Here is an 11,566-nt window from a genome sequence, read left to right as displayed (position 1 = left end):
ACGTCAAGTTGGCTCCAGAACATTTGAAATGTGAATAACGTCGTTAGTTTCATTGCACGAACATTAAAACTAGAGCACTTTTCAGCACAAACGATTAATATGTTTAAATATGTGCCATTTTAAAATGTCCCGGGCAACTTGACGGACATCTCTGTCTCTGCCCTCTTTCAATAGTCGTGTGTCATTCTCAAAGGTTGCAATGATTAACTATGTTTCTCATAGTGATCGCTGTTATCATTCTACCCGTCTCCTTGACTACTCGTACAATACATTAATGAGTGTTTCCATTGTACCCAGTGTGTCAAGATGTCTCTCGGGCTAACTTTTACACCTTGACTTTGAGACACTGCCTTGTGTGTTATATCTTTCGATGCATTCTATACACAACCTCCATAACAGTGCAGTTATGTTAATATAGACTTTGATGTTACCTATTCTGTCTGTTGAGCATCATATTGTATACGAAAGAGTTGGATCTTGCGGGAAAAACAATTGAATTTTTTGATATATAAAACAATAACTAACTGATATTATTTCCTAAAAATAAAATTGAGTGTTGAAACCGAATTAAATTTTATAATCAGTGTGACCACCAGTTACGTAATAGATCTAGTACTTTTCATAATATTTAGTGTTCTTGTACATTCACCAACAAATGTACTTTTTCTTCTTTGCTCATACATACACTTGGAAGAGAAAAGGGAATCTCATGAAAATTTGGCAATGTACGAAAATTTCACTGTTCCCGCTAACTTTTTCTGCCTTTTTTTTTTAAAAAAAAAAAAACTTTTTCAATAGTGGTATTTACAAGAGCGGAAGTAGGACATAGGAGACATCTGGTCTCCCCTTTCAACTAATAAATGACCAAAATAAACAATGATACATATTTGGTGATCCATTTAAACAGTAGGCTATTAGGGAATTAAAACTCGATTTTCTCAATAAGCTCATTTTATGAAATTTCTTGTTTTCTCCCAACATCCTCTATATTTGCCATACTTGTGTTACTTTTGTGGTTTAAAAGTGCGTTCTAATATGACAATTAAGCAGGGATTCCACCAGTAGTTTTAATTTGAGAGTGTAAAGTCAAAATTGAGAGAGTGTAAGTGGTTTGCACGGTTTGTGTAAAATTTTGACTATAAAAAAAATTAAAGTTGAAGGTTCTTTCAAGAATGTGGGAAGTCGCTCCACTCACACACAGGGGAGGGGGAGCTGCCGGAAACCATCTAGTAATATATTAATATCGTAAAATATCATAAATAGGGTGAAATGGGAGCAGATAAAATTTTAGTATTTTTTCCTAGATCTAGTACTTTTTTCTGCATAGGTTAGTACGAAATATTTTTGCTGGGTGGTCACACTGTTTAGAATGATCCTTTCATGCTCAAATTGGTTCGATTTCTCTTCTCAGATGTGTGGCAAAATAACAGACGTATCAAAGACAAAAGTTAACAAAAAAATAATTTTTAAAAATTCTTAATATCCCTCCATCCATATCTGCATAGATTCTAATCAAGGCGAAGCTTTCATACTGATTTCTGTGTCAACTCTAGAATATTCGAGCGTTATACTTTTGCACTTAGAATAAATAAATAAATTTGATTGCATTGATTCTTTCTTCAAAAGTAGCGTTAATGCATGTGACTGATAAAGTAAATTTTAGTCCATGCTCTACTCAGTGGCGGTTCGTAAGGGAAATCACAATCACAATGGGTATAAACTGAAAAGGAGAAAATGAATCAATGTTCTAATTTCTATAATTTCTACAAGAATTTGGACACTGGTTAAGTTTGCTATATTTTTGCTTTAGCAATAAAATTGTAACTTTTACCAATGTGACTTACTTCACAAGCCGCCACTAGTTTAATTAATACTGAATACGAAATTCGAAGAAATCCACCTTGTGTCTTGCTACCTATGAAAACTATAAATAATGACATTTGAGAATTTAAGGTAGTACTAGGTACAGTAAATTAACAGAAAACACACAAATTGTGATTTTCGTTTTAATAACAGTATTTTTAAAGGTCTTTCTCTTCATAAATTACAGACGTAAAGTGAAATTTATACAATTATTTAATTTTACATTTTGTTTCGAAATAAAATCCAGAAAAGAAACAGTTCTTTCACTGTGACACATTATTATGTTTTTCACTTTGTAAAGTCTTAAAGTTTCTGTGTAATAAAACAAACCGCACTTTGCACCTATCAACACACTGATTAGTTTATAAATAACCTCTTTGCATGTATTTTTTCGTAAATAAATAATTATACTTACTATAAATAAAGCGTCTTGGGTTTTTATTATCATCAGTGTTTATATTATCTTTAGCAACTGACGTTTCGGTAATCACATTACTTTACATGTTTGTGGCAAATCTGATTGGTAAACTGTTTCAGATAAACAAAAGGTGTTATGCACTAGTTTACAAAGGAAGATGTTTAATTTTTAAAGAAGGATATCTTTTGATATGAAAAATGTAATCATCAAGTATCATCAAGAAAGTAGACAGCTAGTACCCTGGATCTAATAGATTTGGACCAAACGTAGCCAAAACATAGCACTAGATCAGTCACCTCTCACTAGATGTTCTATGAGGTCACAGTTTGCTGCTCGTATTCCCAATAAAGCTCACAGAGAGAGCAAGGAGAGGACAAGAAACTTAGAAGACAATGTTGACAGGCAAAGAAGATCCAGTCTATGATCTTGCAATTACACTATTCGTAGGTTAGCGACTGCCAACACTTTCTTTACTTCATTCCACCTACCTCGTTTGACCCTCCTCTTTTCGCTCAACCTGTTCTTACTGTCCTGGCTCTCATCGTAAAAGTCTGCTCCTACGTCTTACATCGGTCAGTTGTCTCTTTTCTTTCAGTTTCAACCTCCCACGATTTTGACCTTTAGCCTAAGGGAGACGGATGATTAAGACAAATTAATAATGATGAAAGAGTTGGTGCAAACGGGAGAAAGCTCACGAACATTATGTTGTCCACCACAAAGTTACTTGTCCTGAGATCGAACCAGGGACCCCACTAGAGTTGTCAACCATCCGGTATTTTACCGAACAGTTCGGTTTTTGACCTTCTTATCCGGTGTCTGGTACGGCCTCCAAACCGGACGTTAAATATCCGGTAATTTTTCCTCTCACTAGTCCTATTCTCTGTTATATTCAGATTATTTTTTAATTCCGTCGAAAGTAGATTTAGTTGAATCTTGATTCTGACATGATTCGCATTTGACATCCGGCTGATGATAGGATAGCGCAATTCCATTCTGCAACGAATTTGTTGTTACGCCACAGTGATGTTATCGTTTGCAAGGTGGCAGTGATGTTAATTTGGCCTATTTTTTGCTAAATTTACCATACTTTTAGAGACGTTTAGCCATACAAATATATGAAATTCTTATAGCCTTAAGTAGGCGTATAGTAAATTTTGCCTTTGTTAGAGTTGAATGCAGGAAAATTTACTGAACTTATCAAAACTGCTATATTTAAACAAAAGTACATTTTCAAGAGCTCAGCTAGCACCACTTCACCCTCAGCTACATCTTCCGATTAGATAATGATCCAGAGCCAGTAAAAGTATGAAGGCATTATGAGAGACTACCAGTCCCGGCGAAACTTGTTTTTCTAGTATATTTTATGCATGCCATAATTATATTTGCTTTCCTGTTTTAAATACGATGTATTGATGGTAGACTACAAAATTTACATGTGCCAACTGAACCGAAACGGAAATAAGTAAGTTTTAATAAATGCTTCAAAAGCAACCTAAAGTTATTAAATTCGAACTCCGAATCGCACAATTTTATGTGAAGTAACCACTTTCAGGTTGTTCTTATTTGTGAAGAGGGTTGATGCCACTATCTTAAGAGTATAAGTACCCCCAGGAGTATGTCCAGTATTACATTTCCAAAAGTTGGCAACCCTAGACCCCACGCACCAGAAGTAAGTGCTATACCACTAAGCTACTGTATCCCCATCAGTCAGTTGTAAGTGACTGATCTAGATTGTCTATCCCCATCAATAAGTTGTAAGTGACTGATCTAGATTGTCTATCCCCATCAGTCAGTTGTAAGTGACTGATCTAGATTGTCTATCCCCATCAATAAGTTGTAAGTGACTGATCTAGATTGTCTATCCCCATCAGTCAGTTGTAAGTGACTGATCTAGATTATCTATCCCCATCCATAAGTTGTAAGTGACTGATCTAGATTGTCTATCCCCATCAGTCAGTTGTAAGTGACTGATCTCGTAGATTGTCTATCCCCATCAGTCAGTTGTAAGTGACTGATCTAGATTGTCTATGAATATACAATCAGCCCGAGAGAGAACTGGGAAACGGAGATAAAATTACGTCACTGCCAAACATTCAGAATCACAAGAATGTTATTAATTGATTATTTGTCATAGGTATTTAAGGTAGATCACAATTCTCGGTGCTATGCTAAACACTGCTTGGATAGTGCGGCGTTGCCAGGTAGTATCGTGTGTTTAGTGGTGTCAGATAATAATAAAAAAAAAGTAATCATGGAATTCTGCGTGGATACTTATTGGAGAAATTAGTTTTCGACCCCTTACTGCAATTCACAGCTAAGTTCCGCTGTGCAACGCTAGAATCCAGGAATTAAACGTACAAATTTGGCAACAACGCGTAATGGAGCTCTGCGTAAGTTTCTTCTCAAAATCTATTTCCTTAAATATAAATTAATATTTAAATGAAATGTGAAACATAACACGAAAAAAGGTCAAACAATATATCTATTTCGTAATAAGATCGTTAGTTTTAAAGTACTTTACAGATTCAAATAAATATTTCATAAAATTGAGCACTTCTAGTAAGATCTAACAGCAAGTTCCATCTTGTGTGCTCATTGTAAAACGAATCAAATATTTTCTTCTATTTGTTACCTTTTTCGATATCAGAACACACAATTAAATGAATCATTGTCTTGTGCTGTACTTGAAACATAACTTTATCTTATAGTACATTATTTATAATATGCAATGTTTAATTGTGCAGTGGTTAAGGGAATGAGCTAAAATACGTACTGACTTCCGGGTTCTGATTCACCTTAAACCATTATTGTGAGCTTTAAATTATCTTAGTTTATGGAAATATGAAAATTCAAATTTTATCCTTCTCGACAGCGAAACTTGATTACAAATGACACCGAAAAAAGGTAAGAGACACTTTTTATAATTAAATTAGAAACATGAGTATACTGACATGATTTTTTAAAAAAATAATTTTTTGATGCAAAGAATCCCAGGTTATAAACCATTCCTACACAAACTCTTCCATAATCATTTACATTTGCGTCCTCTATCTTACTTTACACAAGTATATAACGCTAAACGAAAGATTATAATATAATTTCACTTATTAAGGTGATTTCCAGCTTAGTTCTTTACCTATAATCGAAACGTCAGGAGCTAAAAACAAAATAAAGGGAAACGAAAAAGAAAGTGATTTGTACCATATAACATATCTCTTGCAAAGTCTTTGTATTTCACAATTAATTATATATAATTATTATATTAATAATAAATAGTCATAGTTGGTGATATGATAAGAATTGAAAGAACCATTATGCTTGATTCACCATTGTCATGTGACATTAATCTCTTCTTCCTCAGCAGTTCCTCGACTCTCCTCTCCCTCGCTACCCTTTTCTTGCCGCTGTAACCTTTGTCTCTTGAGGTGTTCTTCGTCCTCATTGTCACTGACCCTGTTTGACCCTTCGGTGATCTCCGGAGGCGAATTGAGCGGGGAGAGATCAGACAGGTCGATTTTTGGCTTGTCTCCTTCGGCGTCGCTCAGGTCGGGGTTGGGGTTGTTTTTATTCGGTAGCGTCTGCTCCCGGGAACCTCCACTGGCTAACAACTCGCGTTCTTTGGAGTTCCTCCACTTCATGCGACGGTTTTGGAACCAAATTTTCACCTGAAAAGAAAAAAGGAAAAACCAAGAATGAATTAAAGGGTAGCTAATTTTATGCTTATTTCTTGAATGATGAACGAATAGTTTTTCTTAATATCTTTGTTGTAAATTTTGTTTCTTAAATTACTACGAATTTTTGACAAAGTATTATATTGGTGCGAAATTTAACAATGATGTTCTGCTATGTGTCTGCCATCAATTCTTTGTAATCAAACTAATAATTTAACTATTAATAATAATAACAATAACTGATTTTGTACATGTTTCTCGTATTTACTACCACATTCTGTTTGACCTGCTATTTTAAATTAAACCTATTCACAGAAGTTCAAACATTGGAAGATAAAATGAAACACTCTTGCGTTTAGTGCAAAAGATGTGAGTTTGATTGTCAGTGCAAATCCATATAATTTCGATCTCCTATTAAGTTTTAAAAGTATGTCTCACATAGTCTATATGCTTAGGTCAAAGTACTTACTGTATTGTATACAAATATACAAATATACAATAAAAATGTAAAGAATCTTGTTGTATAGATTTATTTATATAGCCGTATAAGTAATACTAGTTATTATCTTTCTAGGATTGAGAGACAAAGCAGAATTTCCGTGACGACATTCGAAATGAGACAGAGCTCACCCAATAAAAGGAAATACATCTTTCGAGAAGAGATACCACTTTCACGATTCATTTCTCAACTCTTGATTCCTAGTGTATCTCTGCCTTTCTCTTTTAGAAGAATACTAGTAAAATTTATCGATATAAAGAATGCTTTCATGCGTCGTGTAATTGAAAAGTGGAAACAATTGTAATTTTGAATGATATGTGTCTACCTGAGGATTCCATCCCATCTTGCCTAATCCCATCTCGCCTAACGATTTATCAGCCGCTGATATTTCCAAGATAAGAATGCCCGCCATTTTAGGCAAGATGGGAGTTCCCATCTTGCCTACTCCCATCTTGCCTAAGATGTAAGAAGGGAATTTCTGCACTAAAGAAGGAATTTCTGTAGAGGGAATTTCTCCATTAAAGAAGGAATCATTTTAACCAGATGTTTCAATCAATATTCGCCGTTCGAATATGTCTGCAGTACAGATACATTGGAACAATTATTACATTTTCTGAAACCATCACAAATCTCGGGATAACAATTGATCCATATTTTGAGTGGAACCCCAGTTCAACGTTGTGCGTAAGAAAGCGTTCTGGACTTTTCATTCACTCACCAGACTAAAGAAAATTCTTACCATTGACACAAAATCACTCCTTGTAAAATCTCTAATATTTCCTCACCTCGAATATTATGATGTAGCTCTATCAGACTTAAATGAAGAACTGTTTATAGCGTATCCAAAACGCCTGTATACGGTTTGCTTATAATCTTAAACGATCAAAAAGCTGGGACTAATGAAACTTTCCGATAGACGTTATCTGCATCGACTCACACTTCTCTAAGATTTTGCGCTTTTAACAACCCTCTTACTTATTTCAACGATTGCAACCATTAAATGCTCATCACGATCACGATACAAGATCAGGTGTAAATAAACTCTTTTCACTTCTCCTACACTCCTCTAAATATTACTAGAAATCATTCTTTGCATCCACTGTCCGTGCATGGAATGATCTTCCACCCAACACACGACAATCTCAGCCAATCAATCTATTCAAGAAGTCGGTTGAGCAGACCATCCATGGGTCTCTCTAGGCCAGAGTTTATCGACCTAGGGATTGCAAGAAGCTTTCATGGAGGTCGCGAAGATAATTGGAAGAGATAAATATAATTAAAATCTAATACAGAAAAGTACCTTTAAATATTATTTTGAATTTTGTTCTGACAGGCATATTTTTTATACATACTGTTAAGAACAACAAAAAATGGTGTCTTCCCACTTGAGTACGTTCCCATTTTCGTATATGTCAAAATCCTTCCCAGCTGCGTACAAGTGCCAGATGCAATGAAATGTCATGATTTAAAAGCGAGATAAGAATTCCCATTTCCGTACAGGTTCAATAGCTGGTACTATTTCCGTGAATTTTTGTTTGTTTTTGAGCAGAGCTGGATGTGGAATCTAAAGGTTTCGTTTCGAGTAGCAGCCACAACGAATAAGAGCCCCTAAATAATTTCATTTTGCACGCCAGCACAACCTTCTTTATTGGCAGATATTTAAGAGCTACAACAAACGTTCTTCCCAATTTTTTGTAATTCATGCAGATATTGAAAGTTCAATAGAGGAAACTAATGTGATTCCAGTGGTTTTTAGCCTTCTCCCGAACAAGAGAAAGTATAAGTGGGTGAAATTTTCACTTTAACCAGTCTTTGGTTTAAGATACAGGATTTGTTCTTGGTTACAGACTACAAAAACAATGACTTCATGTTCGAATGTTTGCGTCATTAGTTTTTCTTCCGTTAGAAATGGTCGACAGTGGTTGACTGTATATTCAAGAAGACACTCCCTAAGCTTGAGCAGTTTTATGGTTATTTCATTGACCAGTGGCTAGAAAATTCTACAGTCCTAATTAGCATGTGGTACTGTCATAAAAAACGCCATAGAACAAATAATCCTGCAGAGGATTGGGATAATAGATTAAATACTCTGCTAAATAAGCAAAATCCTCATGTCATCGAATTAGTCCGTTTTCTCAAGTTAGAAGCCAGGAGAAGTGACCATGCTTACGACGTAAAGTATCTCAGCTTGCAAGGTAAAAAAAAGGATATATGAAGCTTGAAAAAAAAAAAAAAAAGGTTTTGGGTAGTTTCGATGTTTCAAAAGATGTTAGATGATATTTGGTTGCATTTTCATATATTCATAAGTTGTCATAAACTGTAAATCGTATATCTATATATATTGATAAGCATTACTTATAGATGGTGGTAACAACGGTAAACGGCCTACTGCACATGGACGAAGATCATAGAAGATCCAGATCAGGGGCGGTCTGGTCAGGTCGGCATGTCGGTAATCGCCGAGAGCCCCGGAGATGAAGGGGCCCCCAAGAACAATACGATAAATTTTTGGTTGGTATTAAAAACGTGTACTACTCCATCGCATTCAAGCATAGGATGTGTGAAAATTATTTCAAAGCTGTAAGGCTATGCCTCATTCGCACTAACTTATGCTTGTAATAAGCATTAATATAAACTTACCTTGCAGTACACAAATTTGGTTGAAATTCTGAAAGAAAGAAAGCCTAGTGGGCTGCTGAAATTTAGACCAAAAATATGAAACTTAGTGATACTCAGTAAAGAATAGCGACAGGAAGCATTGGAACGCACAAGGGCCCCGCTCAACCAGATTATTATTCCGTACTTAATATTTATATTGTTATTCGTTTATTATGTGTGAGAAAGAATTATTGTGAAATTTTAGATTACTAGCAATTTTTGGTACAATTTTCTTCTGTTTTGGGGGGCCTCCTTTGAATTGTCAAAATACAAGAGACGTTGGAAATTAAAAATATTTTCGCTGATTGGCACTTTCAACACGGCGACAGTCATGGCTTCGTTGAGAACACTACTTTTCTTTCTTCTTGTTCGCGCCAAAAATGACGTATCACAGACCAAAACAACTGCAAATCGTTGAACGAAACTTACACAATCACTGCACGCCGTTTCGAAGCACAAAGGTAATAGGGGCACTTCTATATCGATTTTAACCAACCCGCACAATTGTGTTTCCACGTGTTGGAAGGGTTAGTATTGTTTAGCTAAATGGTTAGTGCACGTGCCTACGATTCTCATGGTCTCGAGTTCGATTTCCAATGGGGACACTCAAAAATTTCAGTGTTGACCAGCATCGTAAGGACAATTGGAGAGCTATCTCAATTAAGAAGTAACGGACTCTGGTCTAGAAAGCGACATTAACGACTTCGGGTGTCGTTGCACTGATTTCGCATCCTCGTGGCGATGGCAAATATTGCAAATATTCATTGAAACATACTGAAACTAGATTATTGATTTTCTTATGTAGAAAGATTAATACATAGATTATTTCTTTTCTGAAATGTGCGTATGATTTCACAATTTCTTAGTGTTGGTGGTTAATATTAGTACAGGAATTCCTTCTTTAGAGCAGAAATTCCCTTCTTACATCTTAGGCAAGATGGGAGTAGGCAAGATGGGAACTCCCATCTTGCCTAGAATGGCAGATATTCTTATCTTGGAGATATCAGCAGCTGATAAATCGTTAGGCGAGATGGGATTAGGCAAGATGGGAGGACACCTACCTGAGTGTTGTGCACAAAGGCAGGTTCTAGCTCATAAAATAAAAAGGACCTTGTTTGTGACCAAACCATTTGAAGACAATTGTACCATAATTATCACGTATATCGAATTGGGATTTTTATAATGCTCCTTTAATTAAAATGTGTATCTTAATGACAAGCGGGAGCTCAAATTTATGCGAAATATAAAATATCTCACAAATCAGTCAAATGAACTCCTAATTAAAAATAAACGGACCTGAGTCACCAGCGTTTTCTTTTTCTTTTTTCTTTTTTTCTTTTTTTTTTGAAAATCCTTGTTTTAAGGAGGAAGGGGGTATTTTGTATAATTACGCTCTTCACCTTGGAAACGATATTGCCTGTTGTTTGTGATTGAATCACGAGAATACGGTTGAACAGCTTGAAATGAACTTAGAAACATAGTTAGACCTAATATATACTATGAGCTGGAATTTTATCCTGCTACATTGAGTAAAGATTATATACCCTGAAGGAGTAGAAAAGGTTCAAAATTTCAGCCAAAAACACAGCGGCTCATGAACCCATCGAGTTAGGAAGATGAAATTCGGTATATAAAGTCGTCATTAAAAAAATCAGAAGCATATGTCTAATCGTTTCTGAAAATCTCTATTTTAAGGGGGACAGGGCGTATTTTTCTATAATTGCTTTCTTTAGATTGAAATTGACATTGTTTATGATCACATCACATTAAATCGGTTGACATGCTTGAAATTGATTTTGGAACGTAGCTAGTACCCAGCTCAAACTAGGATTTTATTATATTAGATTGATTAAAAGAGTGTATCCTAAAGAGGGTAGAGGTTCAAAGTTTCTGCGAAAAATAGAGTATCCTATGCTTTGTTTTTATCATTCCACATTCGTTTCATAAGGATAGTTCATTTTTTTTTTCATAAATCTACAGGAATATTTTCCGTAAATCTGTATTCTACTTGTGCTTAGAATTGGCATTTACGTTAGTATATATTAGTTATTTCTATATAAGGGCATATAATTTCATTTTTTAAAAGAAAAAGTATTTTATATTTTGTAATTTAATAAAATTAAATTACTTTTATTATAAAGGCATATCAGGAATCTGATAATAATAACACAGCATAAAACAATATATTGTAAGAACACATTTCACACTGTCTAGTAAAATGATCAGATTAAAAAGGAGAGAAAATTTGGTAGGTAATAATATATCAAGATACAGTTCTTTATTTTGTGAGATAGAAAATGAAAGCGGACGTTGGGAGTTCGAGGAAAGGGTGAGAGGGGGAGACTTTTCATGGATGGGGAACAAATAGAGGTGCTAGCGAAAAATAATGGGGAAAATCTGCAACAACACAATTTACAGCAGTTGCAACAGTGCGACATTTTATTAAGGTCACCCCTA

General features: G+C 35.1%; 1 protein-coding gene across 2 annotated transcripts in view; it reads right to left on the bottom strand.

Moving 5' to 3' along the window:
- Positions 1-1,998: 1,998 nt before the first annotated feature.
- The window catches only part of Dbx (homeobox protein Dbx), a 203,500-nt gene continuing 193,932 nt past the window's right edge, over positions 1,999-11,566 (bottom strand). For both annotated transcript variants that reach the window (XM_081728160.1, XM_081728159.1), the window contains exon 4: positions 1,999-5,946. In XM_081728160.1, coding sequence (XP_081584286.1) covers positions 5,614-5,946 — 333 coding nt within the window. In that variant the 3' untranslated portion in view covers positions 1,999-5,613. The remainder of the gene's footprint in view (positions 5,947-11,566) is intronic.

This window comes from Thermobia domestica, chromosome 10 (genome assembly GCF_964235325.1).
Source record: "Thermobia domestica chromosome 10, izTheDome1.hap1.1, whole genome shotgun sequence".
NCBI lineage: Eukaryota > Metazoa > Arthropoda > Insecta > Zygentoma > Lepismatidae > Thermobia > Thermobia domestica.
Note: the sequence above shows the minus strand (reverse complement) of the source record. Positions and strands in the feature narration are given on the sequence as shown.